General features: G+C 40.0%; 1 protein-coding gene across 10 annotated transcripts in view; it reads right to left on the minus strand.

Moving 5' to 3' along the window:
* Nucleotides 1-19,476, minus strand: part of Syne1 (spectrin repeat containing nuclear envelope protein 1) — a 493,437-nt gene that overhangs the window by 298,002 nt on the left and 175,959 nt on the right. For all 10 annotated transcript variants that reach the window (XM_029532807.1, XM_029532801.1, XM_029532799.1 and 7 more), the window contains 13 exons: nucleotides 18,979-19,152; nucleotides 16,201-16,359; nucleotides 15,072-15,236; nucleotides 13,465-13,599; nucleotides 13,137-13,295; nucleotides 12,747-12,955; nucleotides 12,031-12,139; nucleotides 11,017-11,181; nucleotides 9,033-9,200; nucleotides 7,438-7,602; nucleotides 6,252-6,392; nucleotides 2,763-2,923; nucleotides 718-868 (listed from right to left, as the gene is read on the minus strand). In XM_029532807.1, coding sequence (XP_029388667.1) covers nucleotides 718-868; nucleotides 2,763-2,923; nucleotides 6,252-6,392; nucleotides 7,438-7,602; nucleotides 9,033-9,200; nucleotides 11,017-11,181; nucleotides 12,031-12,139; nucleotides 12,747-12,955; nucleotides 13,137-13,295; nucleotides 13,465-13,599; nucleotides 15,072-15,236; nucleotides 16,201-16,359; nucleotides 18,979-19,152 — 2,061 coding nt within the window. The remainder of the gene's footprint in view (nucleotides 1-717; nucleotides 869-2,762; nucleotides 2,924-6,251; nucleotides 6,393-7,437; nucleotides 7,603-9,032; nucleotides 9,201-11,016; nucleotides 11,182-12,030; nucleotides 12,140-12,746; nucleotides 12,956-13,136; nucleotides 13,296-13,464; nucleotides 13,600-15,071; nucleotides 15,237-16,200; nucleotides 16,360-18,978; nucleotides 19,153-19,476) is intronic.

The raw sequence follows: 19,476 nt of genomic DNA on the forward strand, positions 1-19,476 counted from the left end.
GAAAGGAAAGGAAAGGAAAGGAAAGGAAAGGAAAGGAAAGGAAAGGAAAGGAAAGGAAAGGAAAGGAAAGGAAAGGAAAGGAAAGGAAAGGAGAAAGATTCTCTACCTCCCCCCTCTGGTCAGTAAGGGTAAGTTCCATTAATGCATTTTTAGAAGGTGGAGGTGGTTTTGTTGATTTTGTTGGGTTTTTACTGTTTTTTTATTTTTTATTTTTTATTTTTTTTCTTCAGACAAAAAGGGTCTAGGACTCACTAGGTAGATCAGGCTGGGCTTGAACTCATGGCAGTCTTCCCACCCTTTACCTCGTGACTTTTGGGTAACGTATGTGCCACACCTGGCTAACACAGCTAATCTTTGAGTCTGACATTTGGAATGTTTCTGAAAAAGGACAGTGGTAGATTTTGTATACATTTCATGATGTATAAACATATAACCAGGGCACTGCATGGGCGTCAAACCAAAATCAAGGAAAAGAATAATGCAACCATAAAAATAGTTTAATGATATTGCACACAATATTGACTTTGAATCTGTAAGTCAGACAATCTTAATACACAATGCCACCAATCATGACCTCTTAGCTTGGCATGAATTTAACTTAAAAGAGCCACAGAAGAACGGAAGATTTGTCCTGGGATCAGAGAGCTTTGGGCGATACAAAGGTAAGAAAGATGTTCTTAAAGGAAGAGAGAGTAACGTAACGTGGGTGCAGGTCACCTTGATTTGACTGATCTGCACATCCGCGGCAGATGCTGACGCTTCCAAGGAACTGAGTTCATTCTCTTTCTCCGATATCCAGATGGACAGGGTCTCAAAATTACTGCCAAAATGATCCCACTTGGATTTCACCATTTCCATGGTTTTAATACTAAAATTAACCAAATTAAGTTAAAATGCAATATCTCAATCAAGAATAGCAAGCCAGATTTTCCCCCTATGCATCACCGGGTGAAAGGGTTTGAGGATATTTGATTCCTTCAAAGCGTGAACCACTGGAGCAGGAAAGCATACACACTTGAGAAGACTCATCTATCTGACCCCAGGCCCCCCCCCCCCCCGTCTCTCCTGGGAATGGGCTCTGGGGAAGGCAGAGCAAGTGATAGGCTGTTAGTGGCAGTGTGCACTTTGAATCCAATTGTGCTGTCTCCACAGGGCGTGAACCAGCGTGATCCCCAGCTCTGCCAGGGAGCAGCCATCTTTATAATTTAGAATAGGGAACTTTCCAAGAATAGCTTCCGGGGTTTGGTAGTTCTATCTATTGCCTTTGCTTTCCAGGAGGGGCGCTGCTGGAACACTTTATACTAAAATCCTTTGGTAAAGTACATATTTACGAATCAAGGTAGAGCCATGGTGTAATCACAGGCTACAGGGAAGCACCTGTTCTCACCTGCTCAGCACAGCCTCTGGTTTATAACCTACCACATTCTCAGCTATTCCCAGATCACCTGATTCCAAAAGACTTTCCTAAACTCTTGTTCACGAACTCTCTAACTATTTGTAGACAGCATCTCTGGGCAGTGAGTCTAACCAATACGACTCTAGCTCTGGATACAGAACCCTGGTAAACATGGCTTTCAGTTTAGAAGGAACTAAAAAAAAAAAAAAAAAAGAAACACTTTAGCACTAAACGGACTGATGTCCTTGGATGAAGGGAAGTTACACCTGGTCGTAAAAGGCACTTGATGCCAAGAACAAATAATGACATCAATTGATTGTCAAATTCAATAGTGTCACAGTCTCAAATTATTACCCTGTGTATGTCTAATGCACTTAGCAGTGTAAGAAAGGCAAATGCAATCTATTTTATAGTTTTTTTTACATAAAATTTAGCTTCAACTGGCTCTTATAATCCTTTTAGAAACAGCCTATTTTCTAATATATTCTGAGATTTGCTTTTTACAGAGCTTGGTGCAGGATATCAAATATAATGTTGTCAAAGTTTAAAGTCAGAATTGGTTGCAAATAAAATGTTGATCAAAATTTAAAGTTTAGGCAAATATAAAATGTTCAATGCAACGCTCCAAGAGTACTAAAAAACAGTTTTCACCTCCCAAAGCCCCTCTTGCAAGTACGGTCCTGTTTCTTGAGAGTCATAGACTAGTATTCAATGTGTTGCTACATAAAAACGTTAGCAGTACCATTTTAAGGACTATTGACTATGATATCAAAAGTTTGTCTTCTTTAAACTCTATAGAAGGATATCCCAGGGACACAAGAGATTATTTCTTCTTTTCAGATAAATATTTCATGTTTAAAAGCAAGGTGATTTTGCGGGTAATTTCTGGAAGGGCTATATTAATCCATGGTAGTTTGAATACAGAGGCACTATGGACATACAAGCTTTGACTCTGAGACATATATTGTGCATGTGTGTGCTTAGACCTAGAATCTATGCTATCAGAAAACCTCCACTTGAACAGGTGACAACATAATAAAAGAGTAAAAAGAAAAAAAAAGTTGTGGGTTAGTTTTTAGGTTGTCCCTGTATTATGCGAAGGCCACAGAAATGAATAGATATGGCTTAGTGATGAATGTCCCATTTCAAGATGCCAACACCCAATGCCTCGTATACTTTTGTGATTATGGATCCCAGTTCTTGGGCTGAGGGTACTTTTCTTTTAAATTGAGTTGATTCCTTGAGAGAGCTCGAAACATAAAGATGACACCTTGAGATTTTTGAAAGACTGGAATATAGAAGTCACAGGAGAGACTATTGGGACTTTATCCCAGAGAGGAACGTTTAGAAGTTGTGAAGCACATACTCTTCTTCAAGCGTGTCTTCTAGGGTTTTGACCTGCTCCTTGATTGACTTGGCCTGCCGCTGGAGCAGGCGCTTATTCCTGGGCCCCAGCGGCAACTCTGCAGCTTCCTTGACAAGGTTCTCAGCCTGGGTGGCAATACTTTCTGACCTCTTAGAAAACTCCTAGGGAAAAAAACAAAAGAAAACAAAACAAAGATGGCGGAACTGTTAGGTAAGCATTTTAAACTCTTGGATGGTGCACTGAAGTCCACAGCATATTCCACAGAGATTGACCAAGAGATGGCCATATACTGCACTTAATGCTATGACAGGCTCATATTCTGCAGGCTAACTTTGGTAGTTTGATGAAAACATTTCCATTAGTTCTGTAAAATAGATTTTTCCACACTTTCCTCATTTGGGTTTATCATTCTGAGTTCTAAGATTCTTATAGTTATTAATTTATCCTCAGAATATGTTTATTTTCTACCAGCCAGTTCATAAAATAACCAGCAGGTCTTGGTCCTTTAAGCTGTAGACAGTAGATTTCTTGGCCAACTAATACATTTGTTTACCTAACAGAGTGATTGTCTAGCACATTGGGGATTTTCTTATATATTTTTCTCTGTAGGAAGACATTACTAGTTCCTTGAGAAGTAACACAGTCTGTCCTTAATGCTGCGGAATCTTATTTTATGTCTATGCACGCACAACATGATAGGAAGAAGCTCAGGACTCATGCTCTGCAATTGAGATGGAAGCTCACGTAAGCCGACCAGGTCACCATCTGAAACTAAACAGATTCTCCTGCCTCTACCTCCCAAGCACTGAGGTTTTAGGCATACACTACTACACTAGGCTTACTCATGGAGGACCCCAGCCCAGGGCTTCCTGTGTGCTAGGTGGACTCTTCCGACTGAGCCATACCCTCGGTCCTAGCAAAGCCTTGTTTTGAAGGAGTCAAGCCTGTGCTACAATTGTGAACCACCTGTTTGCCCACTTTGTTGGATAACTTTTCAGGCTCTTTTGTGTGAGTGTGACATGTACACAGCACATTTTCCTGAATGAGGACTTGGCACCCACCAGCAGATTCATTTTGAAGTGCCTAGCAGATACCATTTATCACTTTTTCATCTTTCAGACAGACCAAAAAACAAACAAACAAAAACAAAAAACCAACCAAACAAGCAAAGAAAGAAAGAAACAAACAAAAACCTGGCTTATTTTACCTGCTGCTTTTCAGCAACTTGGATCTATTTTAATTCAAAAGTTTTAATTTGTATGAGGCTCTGCTATGTTCTAGATGCTACTTGCATTTTGTCAGGTAAATCGTGTTGAATATTAAATTAGAAAAGATAAACATTGGTGATAGCCTCAAGTGAAGAGAATTAACGTCTTATTTCTTCTCATGCAACAAAATCTGACATGTTCATCAGCTTCCCCCTTTAAATGGTCAGCACATAACTGCTATGTAAATATTTGTAAAAGGCAGCTTGCCAATCAAAGCATCTCTCCATATAAGACTGTACCATATGCAGTACCATATAAGACTGTACTTCCAAGGATCATTTTGAAAGCCATTATAATAACCATAAAAGTTAAAACTTCAACATAGAGTAATCATAGCTTCTTGTTTGAAAGACTTAATAGTGTCAATAATAAGCATCACTATTATGACAGAGGAGCCACCTGTGGTTCAGATAAAACTTAGCAGAACTTCCTTACAGCACAGAGATGTACAGCAACCTGAAGTATGATGCCACTGATGTCGCAGCACTGAATCTCGCTTACGACTACCTGTCAGCTCCCAGGTGTTGCTGGACCATTTTTGAAGACCACAAATGTCAGTTTTATTAATTCCTCAAATTTTACAAATGCAATAAGAAGTATCAATTAGTGTTGCTGTGCCTACACACACACACACACACACACACACACACACACACACATATATATATATATATATATATATATATATATATATATATATGAACTACCCACAGGAAATTGCAATGCAAAGTGCTTCAAAGATCAGGAAAGTGTTAGTAAAAAAAAAAATAGAGTGGTATCTATCACCAAGTCCAGAGAATATGATGTATGAATATCCATGGACACTTTAGGAAAAACACTGGCTCTCACCAGGTAGAGCTATAGCTAAAAACCAGGCTCTGCTCTTCCTTAGTCAAGCAGCCTTCGACCTCTTTGAACATTCACATCCATGCTGGGCCATGTCTGCTGTGAAATCTTACTTGATCTTGCCATGTGACCATATCGCCTACCAGCACGCAGAAGAAGCCAGTGTCTCTCAGCACAACCACCCAAGGGTTGTTGTGTAGAAAAGGAATGTAAGAACAGTGCAGAGTGAGCAAGGCGATCAAAGGAGGTCAGAAGTGCCGAGTCCACATGCATGTGTGACGCTGTAAGTACATACATAGCAAGGCACTGAAAGCACTCTGTCTCCAGCACCCCAGTCTCTCATTCTTTCTGATTTCTTTATCTGCTTAGACATTTGCTGTCCCGAGGCACAGCTCTGGCTGTGTGGCCTTCTTAAGAACTCTCTGATGACCCAACTCAATGTTGCCTGGAGAGTAACGTTTGAGGTTTCATTGTTAGCACCATTGGCCAGTTTTCCAAGTTTGTGTCTCTTTACCTCACACTACAGCACTGAAGCATCATGTCTAGCTCTTTCACTCCTGATGATGTGCTGGGGGCCCCACACTCTGTCCCGCAGAGGTGGGGCAAAGACAACACGTACGCCAAGGCAGGGTTTGAGCAGCTTCCACAGCTTCCTGCTGCAGCTTCCTTTATTCTCTTTCAGCTTCTTCCCTATTATCCCTTAGCTTCTGCTTCAGCTCTATTCCCTATTTCCTAGCTTCTGCTGCATGCACTATTCCCTATTTCCTAGCTTCTGCTGCATGCGCCCGGTTCTGGGGGATCACCCAATTTATCCCTTTCCACCCTCTGCACTCGTCTCTCATCACTCTTCATCATCCAATCAGCATTCAGCATGCTCTGTACTGAGCCATGCAGACAGGGAGCATGATGATAGGCCAGCGACTCAATACCATGCTGTTTGACGCTATGCGTCAGGGGGGCAGCGCATGATCATTCAGGTGTGCGTGATCACTTAGGTGCGCATGATCATTCAGGTGCACATAATCAGGTTTTTGGTAAACAAGCAGGGAATCACAGGGCTTGGCAGTGAGCCAGGATGCTGTCTTGGCTCACACGGCCGCAGCCGCGGCCACACCCGCTTCCCACAATGATGTTCCTCCTTCCTGGATCATCTGTCTGTCCTCCACCTCTAAACTGCTTTGTCTTGACTGAGCCCTGAATATTAGCACCTCCAGAGATCTGTTTGGAACTGACACTTTCCCACTTTCATGAAAATCTTAGTTCTTAAGGTGTAAGTCCTTCTTATACCCCTGTTCCACAGTGTGCTGAAAAGACTGGGTTGTCAATAAAGAGTAAGAATTGATTAAATGTGTCATAATAATAATACGTTGCATACCTTTGTCTGCTCCAACTCTGAAGACAGGCTTTCCAAACTGCTGAAGCTCAGGAAGCGTTCGTGGCTGGAACCTGTCTGGAAAAGATATCTGACCACCGTCTCCTTGTTTGTCTCAAACCGCTCCCATTTCCTCAAGCTGACCTAAATTAGAAGTAAGTAAACGCACATCATGCCACATTACAAGTGACCAGACTGAATCCTTATACACTGTGGTTTTCTCATTCATTCATTCTCTCAGCCTGTGTGACATCATACAACAATGCCGGTTAAAGATGATCCTTGTGTCTTTGAAAGCATTTCCTTCCCACTAGGTCTTCAGATGAGTCCTGAGTTCCCCAGCAGACGTAAAGTCTTGTGTCCCTACAGATGCAGTGATAACATGTAGCTAAGTGATCAGGGGGAAACAGCTTGTCAATCATTGGCAAGGAAGATTGGGGTAACAAGAGGGAAGAATAGAGTTGAGAAAGAGCGATAAGTAGCAAAACCCCCAAATCATTTTTAGGGCAGTGTGTCAACAGTACCGCAGAACACAGGGTGGCTTAGGTGTGGCTGCTGGATTTTTTCTGGACATGAGAAGCAATATGAGCAAGTTCATGGATTCAGAAAAATGTTCATTGCATCCTGGTTCCATCATTCAGCTGCCTGTGACATAGGAATGGGTTACGAATCTCTCTTAAGCATCCCTGTGCTTCAAAGGTGAAATGTTTCCCACTGGCTCATATGTTTAACACTTGGTCCACAGCTGACGGGACAGAGTGGGAAGGTTGTGGATGCTTTAGGGGGTAGAGCCCTGCTGGGGGAAGTGGGACTCTAGGGACTAGGTCTTGAGGTTTGGTAGCCAGTCCCAGTGAGCCCCTGCTTTTCCTTCCCTGCCTCTTTGACCACAATGGAATGTATTCCCTTGAACAGAAGTAGCCCTTCTACCCCTAAGTCACTTATTGTTGGGTATTTGGTTACAGCAATTAGAAGAGCAACTGAGATAGTGTCTGCATGTACAAAATGTGCTGTTTACAAACACATTTAGAGGTGTCCAGAATCTTCGGCTATGACTAAAACCAATCTAGGTAAATTACTTAAGAAAATATCACCATCAGCAGAAGAAGAGAATGCAGGCTCTTGCTGGAGACAGAAGTCAATCCAGTCTTATCATCACTGAGCCAGCTCCCACCAGCCAGCCCAGCCCTACCTGGATGCGACGTTCCTGCCTCTCCCTGCTCTGCTCCAGGCCTGTGAGGGTGCTCTCCAGCTTCCGAAGCTCCTCTTGACCTGGGCCTGCCTGCCCGCCCTGCTGTGCCTGCTCCATCTGCTGCTGGAGGTCTCTCTTCTTTGCTGAGATCATCTTTGTCTTTTGCTGGAAGCAGTTGTTCAATAGATGAATATAAACTTGTGTGGTTTTGTTTTTCTGTGTAGCCCTGACTATCTTTGAACTCTCACTCCGTATACCAAGCTGGCCTCAAATTCACAGAGATCTACCTGCCTCTGCCTCCTGAGTGCTGGGATTAAAGGCGTGCACCAACACCACCAGACTTATAAACTTTATTCTCTTTGAAGCTATGCAGGGCTATAAGCATGCTAATATCAGAGGTGTAAAAGGCAGAGCCCTATAAGATGTGGGCTTGAACAGTTAAAACATTAATATCAGGAACCATGAATCAGTCAAAGACGGGTGTTACTTAAACATAGCTTGTGTTCTGAGTGGTCAAGGTGTAAATAATTTGGCTTTCGTATTTTAGTTATGTGTAGAGTTGGAGAACATTGAACATATGCAACACTTCAAAAATATTTTGGTAAAACAATTAATTTGATGGTTCTAAAATAATTGTTATTTTGTCTTTAAAAGGTTCCACTCCATTTTATCATCTGTGATGTACAAATGCAAATACTAAGAATTTTTCTTCTTGGGTATATATTTGAATAGTTAATCTACTGATATATATATAAGTAATATATTCCATCTGCACATATATTTTAATATCTACCACAAGACTGTCAGAAAGCAACTAAATTAAAATAATTTATTATTGGGGATAGGTTTGTAGTTCACTGGAGAGTTGGAGCTTAATATTAAGGTCCTGTTTTCAATCTATCACCAAAAACAGGCTGATTATAAATATGTGTAAATACACATACAAATTTACATATGCATATACATATTTGCATATATATACCTATTATACATTTGTACACACACGTACATATACACACAATTATATATTCATATATACATACATTCATACACACATTCATAATACATATATACATTTAAGCATATATAGATACATATATCTACATACACACACATATATACACACATAGATACATACATATAATTCCTTTGTTTTTAGTTTTAACTTTTTGCAAGAGCAAAAACCATCTAGGAATTTGTTCTCTAGGGTGCTCAGAAACATGTAATGTTTATCAGAGAGAGCAGAGCACAGAATTGCCAAGTGCTTTGAGCCATCAGGTCAGTTTCTTCTCCTTTCCCCTTCTTCATCCCCCAGTCTCTCTTTTTTTGTTTTGTTTTATTTTTTGTTTTTTGTTTTTTGTTTTTTGTTTTTTGTTTTTTGTTTTTTCGAGACAGAGTTTCTCTGTGTAGTCCTGGCTGTCCTGGAACTCACTTTGTAGACCAGGCTGGCCTCGAACTCAGAAATCCGCCTGCCTCTGCCTCCCAAGTGCTGGGATTAAAGGCATGCGCCACCACGCCCGGCCATCCCCCAGTCTCAGAACCTATTCTTCATCTCTCCTCCACACTGTGCATGTGGCGAACAAAGAGGTCTCTACCTGATGATGCAGGAGCATCTGCTGCGCCTCAAGAAGATTTTCCATGTCCAGGATTGTGTCAGCCTCTTCTCTGCTCTCTTGGGAGTCCGATATCAACCCCTCAAGGGAACTTTTCACAATTTCCTTGTACTGAACACATTCTCCGAAGTTGCTGAGCATCTTTTCAACCTAAGTTGTTATAGTAGAAAAGGAGTAAATCATAAGCTATTTAGCAAACTTTGTGGAATATTCTTAAATGGAGGGGAGACAGACAAATTAACCTTGCCTACAGCTAAGCTACACAGTGACATGCTTTTTAGTAACACGTTGTGAAGTGGCTTAAAGTTTTAAGGTACTCATTTTCATCTTATGTGAATGAGTGTTTTGCCTGAATGTATTTCTGCATTACATGTATACCTTGTGCCTGCAGAGGCCAGAAGAGGGCATTAGATTCCCTGGAGCTGGAGTTACAGATGATTGTGTGCTGCCACATGGGTGCTCAGAACCTATCCCAGCTCTGGGCAAGAGCAGACTGTGCGCTTAACTGCTGCACCAGGCTCTAGCTCCCAGAAATAACATCTCTAATTAAGCTAATTAGTCCTTCAGTTACTTCACACATGCAAATTTTGTGTTTGTGAGAAACTTGGAGTCTATTGTCTTAGTTTCAAATATATGAAACAGCTCTGTTTATCATACCATATACATTCCATCTCAAGAACTCATAACTTCACAATTTATGCCTTCAATGAAATTAGTCCATTTGAGGTGATGATATATTACATATTCTAAATGTATATATAAACTATGTCTCAACAGCTAAGGCCAGATTCATGATTCCTATGCTTTTGCAGTTTTGAATCTTATTTGATTGTAGCTCAATGGCACAGCCACTTGGAGGGACTGAAAATTCATTTCATTGGATCATATTCTGCACCCTATTAAAAAAAAATCTGTTCTAAAATTAAGAACAGAAAAATGTGCATGTCTTGATAGCAAAAGTAGGATAATAAAGTATCTGTTTTACACTTCATATCTTGGGGTTCTTTGATTATATTCACATAAATACTATCTGGCAGTGATAATACCTTATACAAAGTGTTGAGCCCATACTATTTAAAACCAATAGGGGAGAAAACTCGCGAATGATCGAACATCCCTCTCACAAACCCTTGAGCTTTAGATTTGCTCCCTCTTGCCTTCTTAAGCTTCCTACTTGCAGCCCTAACAGACAGAAAGGTTAAATACTCTATCCTATAATGGAATATAGCTCATTCCATTGGGATGCATATTAAATTTAGAACAAGCTATTATTACTGGTTAGCCGCTAATGAAGACTTACCTGTCTCAATACACTTCCAAGTTCTTAACCTAAAAAACTGAATTTAGTCTTCGTTACTGATTCATGGATGTATTTTAAATTCTGCATTACAAGGAAGTAAATTGGGGCCTAGAGACATTGAATAAAAACTTAAGATCATATGGAAGATTACATATAAAGTTTTCACTCTGTTGCTGGGTTTCTCTGACGTCTAAGCATATCTCTTTCTTTTTACTCCCCCCAACACACACACACACACACATACACCTCTCTCTGTCACTTAGGCTAGTCTTGAACTTGTTATATTCAGACCAGATTATCCTTGAACTTCCTACCCTCCTGCATCAGCTAGGATTACAGGTATGTATCATTATACCAGGTTTCTCAAACCATTTCCCCTAAACTTTGAAATATGTCCTTAAGTGGCCATGAAATAATGATGCTTTCAGTAAGACCAAAAAAAATCATTTGGCTGACCATCTTTGGACTTTAGACATAGTTCTTTAGCTTGAACTACCCAGGCAGTAGCATTTTCCTTAAATCAAGCATCCTGCCCATCTTTCTGAACGCTCTTCATATAAATAACTACGGTTTCTTTATAAAACTACTTGCTAAGCTACAACCAAAACAAAGATGGCTCTTCAGCCTTCTTCTCCAAGATACTGTTTATCACTGTAAATGACACACCTCTGACAGTAAAGCCGAAAGAGCCTTGAAAGAGCTCGATAATTCTGCCAGCTCATCTCCTCGCTTTTGGGCTTCATTCTCTGAAGACACATCAATCAAATGCTTAAGCCTGGATTTCAGCCAGCTGAGAATCTCTCCTTTCTTGGTAATGTCATTTCTGATCTCCTGGAATGAAAGGACACTTTTTAGTAACAAAGAGTTCTCACAAATCATGATGAAGCTGGGGGGGGGGGTTGCACATAAACCTATTTTTATGTACTCAGTAATGTTATTGAGTTCACAAATAGTACCTTGGGCAACTATACGATTTAATCAGAGGTAAAAAAAAAAGAAGGCCAGAAGACAGGGGCAGAAAGACAAAGCTCTTTCGTAGTAGGTATGTGACTTTCAAGGATTAGAAATGCTGAAGGAGAATTGCACTCTAGTTTCTGTATACCAGGTGAAGGCCTCGCTAAGAGAGAAGACTGCTGTGTGTTAGTCACAGAATAAACACAGTATTCAGATCTGGAGCTTTGTTACCTTGGCTGGGTTTGTGGCCTCTAAAGCAACTGAACTGAGCCAGTCCAACCTGACAACAGAATAGTCAAGGAGTTCCCTACGACCTCTGGGTGCTCAAGTTGTCTAGATAAAACTGTACTGTATAGAAACACACAGCATTCTCGTTTCCTGTGGCGATTTTTAAGTCTATGCTGCTATACAGTCATGCATACTGTTTCCTTCGCCAGCCTTTCCCATGAGGTAAAGCTGCTTTAGAGCCATCACTAAGAGGGCTTAAATCTCAAAGCTATCAACAGCTTTGTAGATGGGAAAAACCCACCCTTCACCACATTAATATAAAGAGATGTTGCCTTTAAAGAAATATAGAAGCCTATTTTTTATAGAATGGGTGTGTGTGTACATACACAAACCAACTAACCAACCAACCAACCAACCAACCAACCATAGTAATCAGTTACACTGCAAATATTTAGTTATTAGAAAATTTCCTCTAGCAATGACCAGCTCAGAACTTACATCTACCACATGCTTAACCTCATCGTGGTTGCCAGTGTCAATGGGCTCATCCTTGATTTTCTTCAACCATGCCTCCTTTGCAGAAACCCAAGAGGAGAACTCAGAAAACCTGAAACCACACAAGCATTCTATTACGAAAGAGGCAAAGCCTTGTGACGGTGAGATACATTTTCTATTTTGAATCCATGGGAGTAGAACAAATGACAACCACATAGATGGCCTTCCCTGGGAACTTTAACATGAAGCCCAAGGCAAGAGTGATAATATCTAAAGTCGATAACTTCAAGGGAGCTTAGCTGAGGACAAGGATATGTCTCAGAGCCTGAGAGGGAAGGAGCCACCAATGTCTGGCTTCATATGTCTCACTAGAGTGACATTAACCAACAGAGGCCAGCAAAAGAAAAAGAATGGGATTATTTGCCATCAAGGACAGATGGGTTATTTTGAAATGAAATATAGACCCTGCTTTGGATGGAAACCCATTTTAAAAAATAGATAGATAGATAGATAGATAGATAGATAGATAGATAGATAGACAGACAGATAGATTTTTAGAAATGAAGTGCATTTATAGAAAAGCAAAGCACAGGCAAGATTAAAGCAACCGGATTTTCTTATTGCCTGAAACAAGATGTGTACCATCCCCTGTTTTATAATAATCTCTGATGGAAAAGAATTAAGACAGACTGGAGCCTTCTCTGGAGATGCCCCAGTACCTGCTGGTGTAGTCCTTCCACTTGTCTGGGTCATCCACGAGCATCGTGTAAGTGTTGTCAATGGAAGCTTTGAGCTCTTTGAGAGCTGTGTGACAGGCTCCAGATGTGTCCCTTACTGGGTCCCGGACTGGGAGTTTCCCACACAGTTCCTCTATAAGCTGTAGCCTCTTCTCACAGAGATGGTGAGGACCCTTGTCACTGAAGAAAACCTAAGACATGATAAACAGTTTCAGTACCTTGGTGATAAGGGTTGAAGCATGTCTACATTCTCACAGGAAAACCAAAGTCGGATTCATAGAGAGAACCGACATAAGGCAACCATGTTCCTCAGACCATCGTCTCTTTAAATATCTTTATATAGCTATGCACTTGCTATGGTGTGGCACATACCCTGTGCTCCTTTATGATCTTCTCGCTGCCTTCTTGAGGAGCCAGCCTGGTCTCTTGCTCCAGCTCAGCTCTGCACTCTTCCACAACAGCTGAGAATCGGTCTTTCTCCACGGCGATTTTCAGATGGAGCAAATGATAAGGCGCTTCTCCCTGGAGATCCTGTACCCACAGAAAGATCCAGAAAACAACAATGGGTCTTCTGGCTAGGCATGTGCTCTGTTGAGATGCCAACATGTCCTAAACTTGTCCCCACTTACATCCAGCTCTCTGAACTACAGACCAAATTGTACAATGCAGATTTCTCGTGTTCCCACAATTCCACACTCACCTTCCACTGTTTGTGTAGCTTTCGAACAGCCTCCTGCAGGCCTTGCTGCTCCTGCTCTGGGAGGATGTCAGTTAGCTCATCACAGGCTTTTAGGAAAGCATTGAGGACCCTTTGGTCCAGCTGGCTGAAGAATTCCTATCACACAGAAAGGAAGCACTGTCAGGATTTTGTGCAGAGTAACAGTCTCAGAAGATGTTTCAGGGAGCCTAGTACCTGCAGCTGCCTTCATTCGAGCCTTAGTAACTTTATCCTACTTTGGGGAACAAACTATAACCATCCATGGTTGTACATTAGAAGTCATCATGTCTGACAGTCCACTTTATACATTTTTAAGAAAGGAAAAACAAAAACCTTTGCAGTTCCTAAATTAATCTGAAAATCCACCTTGAGTCCACGGTAGTAGCGCTATGCATCTTCTTTGGTAAATTAAGTGTTGTGGAAGAGGATCTCTTTAACTCCACTGCTTATGTGTAACATGTGTCAGGTCATGATAGTCATTATTAATCATCCCTCACTACCCAGGTATGTATTCTATTACATGTGCTGCAGATGAAACCGTGTCTCCATTGAGCTAAATGCCAGAACTATAAACATAAGCATGGATGGATTTGGAGCCAGGGCCTCAGGGGGTATTAGATTTAGGTGAAGTCACGAGGGTGGAACCTTCATAAAATTACAGGCAAAGTTTCTTTCTGACCTATGACAACATGGAAGTGGTCATCTGTAAGCCAGAATGAGTCCTCATGGGAATCCTAACAGGGCAGGCTGAGCTCAAACTACAGTCTTCCAGAACTGCAAGAAAAATGGCCTTCTCCCTTCAAAGCCAGCTATCTGATATTTTCTTACAGCAGCACAAGAGACAGAAGCAGCACATGTATACGTGCACATAGTCTCAAACAGCCTCAGCCACACACATATAACCATACATGTACTCAGAGATTTTGAAACCACAGTGATTCAGAGCACAGAGGTCTAAAACACTCACAATTATAAAAATGGGTTGGATAGATGCTTTGTCACCATAGACTATGGAGGGCTCTAAAAAACAGTATCCCTACTACGTGTTCCACCCCTTGACAGTATGGGTTACATTCAAATACCTCTGAAATCTCAGGAACTGCGTAATTAAAGTGCACATGATCAGCACATTGTCTATCACCCTATAGCATTCATCTACAATGAGCAAGAAGGAGAAGCATGAAGATGGCCTCTCAATCTTACCTGTGTGTGACATGGCAGCTATACCATGTTATGATGTGCCATGGTGGTTTATTAAATGAGCATGAATTAGTCACTCAGCATAAGCTATTGACAGGAATCTTTAGCTGTGTAAATCTTTCTGAGCTCCATGATGGACTTACAGTCTGCGAGCCTAAATCATCCGTATTCACTGCTATCCCAGGAGCTCAAGGGTGGTCTCAAATAACCCACCAAGGGTGTTTCTCTTGAAATTTGTTTTGCTGCTGTTTCTAGGCTCTGTTGCCCTTAAAGTTCATGCCTTTCTGGCTCCCCCAACTTTCCTACTTTAGGTCAGACTCATCTTTTTATTTTCCTGAGATAGGTTGTCCACACACATGGGTCAGTTGTACCACATGAACCAGACTCACCGTGTGTCTCCGAAGGAGCTCCTCAGGGTCGCCCTTCTCCTCTAGGCCCTCCTGAGCAACCCTAAGCACCTTCTCCAACTCTGCCCGAGACTCCTCAAATTTCTTCATCAAACGGCTGTTGGCTTCCACGTGCTTCTTCCAGTCTCCAGTTTTCTTGATCATGTTCTTAATGCAAAAAATAGAATCACTTCTTGGTACCCTGGAATTCACTCCAGGAGCTTGAAGCACAGAGCTCAGAGTTTCATTCATTAATGAGGTAGGGGTTGTGTGTGACCTAGGCACATCATTCTGCATACTCTAAAACTAAATCATCTTTGGATGACTTTTAATAATACGTCAGAAATGACATGTAAGTACTTGTATTATTTAGAACATATTATATTAGTATATATGTTTATCTATATTATATACATAATAATTATATATTACTATATATTACACATAACATTTAAATAATATATTATATATACAATTGTAATATAATTACAACATAATTATAAGTATATAATATATTGTATACAGTATAGTATATATTTACGCTACCATGTTTAATACTCATATTTTATATATTATATATTTATATCATTTGTATTATTATATTCATGTAATACATGATATGTTAATATTTATTATATAAATTATATTATATTTTTATAATATAAATGTATATTATAATATAAATATATAATATAAAATATAATACTATAATATATAAATATATTATGTATTACATGAATATAAATAATATGTAAGATTATATATTATGTATAACTATATATCATAATTATATAACTATAAATACATAATCTATTTTTCTATTATTATAATATAATATAACATATAATTATATGTATGTATAAAGTATACTAGGAAGCTGTTTTCTCAGTATTGAGGCTTTGTTTGGTTAGGTGGTATCATATCACTACTAATTATAATATTATTATTTGCTTGGAAAGGACTTGAAGGGAAGATATCTCATTATAAGGATAATAAACTGTTTTGAATATTAACATTAGAAAAGAAGTAATGGTTTTCTAATAAGAGAGGGAATTGCTTGAGTCATGAGTGCTTTATCTGTCCTCCTCTGTTTTCCAGGATGAAAATGCCTAAAGCAGGGAGAAAGACTAACCTGGAATGCATGATGGACATCTGCTATCTGCTTCTGCAGTTTTGTGTGATCCCAGTGCTTTAGTGCCTGGCTCAAGGTCATGAGCTTCTGAACACTTTGGCTGCCCTTCTCAATGAGTGTCAAGGATTTCTTACAGTTCTCTTGAGAAGCTAACAGTTCCTACAAGGGAAGGAAAGACACAGCGGCATTGGTTATATGCCAGAATGAAAGAGGAAGGAGGGAAGATGGGAGAGAGGGAGGAAGGAGGGAAGGGAGGGAGGGAGGGGGGTGAGGGGTGAGGGAAGAGGGCAGAGAGAGAAACATTGTTATTAGCACCAGCACTTACAGTTCCTAGGCTTTTGATGAACAGCCAGTGAAATCAGAAGTACGGAAAAGCAGTTCTTTTCAAAAGAACTTGATTTAAGCAAACATTCAAGTCAATGCTTTTTATACAAGGCATTTAAATGTCATGGTGAGGTTTTAGACTTTCTGTTTCATGCACATCTTATTAACATTAAGAAAATGGCAGAGCATAAAAAAGTGTCTAGCTTCTGTACTCCTCAAACTGATTGACGGACAGTCCTGTGGCTTTTCAAAAGAAAAATTGAAGCTAATGTGGTTACTGGGTTTTAATTCCACTAAGTAAATTTAACACAGTGCACACCTCCTTTAGTGAATCCTGTGCCACGTATCTTCCATCACTTGTATGCACTAGGTTTGAATGAATGAATACAGTTCCCAAGCTACCCACCTTTCTATTGAGATCTAGTCAAAGCAGGAAGGAGATGACCAGGCCTGGGGAACTGCGCGCTCTTGCACACCCTTCCAAAGGGGGTGCAGTGGGGATGGGCAGGCTGCTTCCTTCTGCCTCTCTACCTTGCATCCCAAATCATGGCAGCCTACAGGGTGGACCTGGTCTAGTCCACTTGGAGACAGAATATCATTTCTGTCTTGAATACACACCACTTGTATTACTGTAGTTTCTAAGTTTTGAAAAGAATACTCAAACTGTACATTTGTATGCCATTTTGGTCACTTAGATACAAATATTTAAAACAGGCCTTTTGTTTCGACAAAACAGAATTAGGGTATACCTTTTCCTTTTGAACAACTGGAAGTTCGAAAAGTAGAGACTGAAAATATTTTATAAAATATTTCTTGTCAATAATATATGCCTTTAATGATGAAAATAATATTTAACCACATTTCACAGAAATTTAAGGGACACAGGGTATGTTACTATCCTTCAAAATAAATGAATTTTCATCCAATGCCATGATGTCATTCGAATAGGGTTTTCTAATAATGGTTGTGGGTATACCATCCATAGTAATAATAGTTTTATGAATTATTGAATATTAATTAGTAGGTGTGATCACTGTTGGCTTAACATGATGCAAGCAAAGTTAATAAACATTTTGCTATTTGTTACATCAGACCTAAACTGTGACTGTCCTGTCTCTCATTTCAGATACTCTGCTCATCCTACTAGCTGAGGCTGTCCCTTCCATGAATATATCTCAGTTACTGTAGTATAGTGTAGTGTAGTGTAGTGTAGTGGCAAAGGTTTTCTAAGTTACCCCCTCATCTGAAGGACAGGCCTGCTTACAATAAGCCAAGTAAACAGGTTAATTCACTGTACCTCACACTATGGGATTGTGAGCACACAGATCTGCTATAAAAATCTACACCAAGCCTATTTCTATAATGGTTAATCAAACAGACTTATTTTCACAGTCCAAGAAAAGATATCATCTGACATAAATTATAGATATGTGGCTGAAATGGAGGATAATTTACTAATTAATTTATACACTTAAAAAGCATAAACACAAGGAATCAAGGCACTGGAAACATGCACACTTTCAGAAGAAATTAACCATTTTATCAGCTAATGAGTTAACAGGTAAGGCCCAAAGACATGTGTACAGAGTATCACCAAGTGAAGTCCCAAAAGGAAATCAACTGAAAGATGGAAAACCTGAACACGTACATGTTTTCTATTCTTCTAAAAGTACAAATGGGAAAAAAAAAACTTTGATTAAACTTTTTGGAATTTTATTCATTAAATATGATGCATAGATTCACTGGAGGAAATACAGGGTTAGCTAATTTAATAGCCCCTGGTAGAGGAACAACAGAGGCCCTTCTACTGTGGGGAGCCCTTCTTGTTTTAAGACAGAGCAGCAGGTTTGGCTCTTCTAGATATATCACTTATTCTAGAGACCCATCATAGAAATTCAACCCCCTGCAGCTAGAGTGCAGAATGCCCCATCTAAGTGTAAGCAGAGACAATTAGAAATGAGCTGAGAGCCATCAGCTCATGTGACCAGTTCAAAGATGCAAAGGCAGGTGCTCAAAACAAATGAGTTTTCCTAATTGTGCTCAACTTGGGACTTTTCTCCCAGTGAACAACACATATGAGAAGCCTCCATATGTCATTTTCAGACACACTTAGTTTTGATGACTCCACCTCTCCACCAGGCTCCTCCTGGCGTCTCCCAGGAACCTTCTCAACCCAGAATTACAGAGCCTGGTTCTTACTAGCTGAGCTTGATCCAAGTATCCAAGCTGACTGTACCCTAGAAATGGTTCAAGTCCCCATTCCTTCCACTAAGCACAGAGCAGGGTGTCTTCTCTGGAAAAGACATACACTTTGGTTTGAGTGACTAGTACCCTACTGTAGTGGGAAAATACCTTTTGTACTAACTGGACTTCTATCACGGGAAAACATGCCCCAACCTTATTGAATACACTTTAAAACGAGGATATCTCTGAAAGGTATTTTTTTTTTCTTACCTGGTGTTTTTGCTTGAAAAGAGCGCTAGACTGTGCTTCTTGCTCAAGAACTGATAGAATCTCATTGATTTTTCCAAGCGAGTCATAGAAGGATGTGATTTGCATCTCCAGTTCTTCCAAAGGAACAGTCAGTTGCTGGGCCTCATACAACAGTGGGGAGCAACATTCTTTGACCTTTGAAAAGAACAGAACAAATCCCATGAGAGGCCATTAAGTGCTCAAAGCACCAGAGCTTAGTTCTAAAGAACTTGTTTCTAGTGAGATGGTCACTTGGTACTGAGACATCTATGAAGATGGCTCTCTTTTATTTTGTGCTATGTGATGATTAAGATTTGCTGGTTAAAAAAAAATATATATATATATATATANACACACACGGAGATATATATATATATATATATATATATATATATATATATATATATATATATATATATATAAATACTAGTCCACTGAGACAAATGAAGAACTGCAACGTTTTCTCAGGAAAATTCATCT

The sequence above is a fragment of the Mus pahari genome, chromosome 21 (assembly GCF_900095145.1).
Source record: "Mus pahari chromosome 21, PAHARI_EIJ_v1.1, whole genome shotgun sequence".
Lineage (NCBI taxonomy): Eukaryota > Metazoa > Chordata > Mammalia > Rodentia > Muridae > Mus > Mus pahari.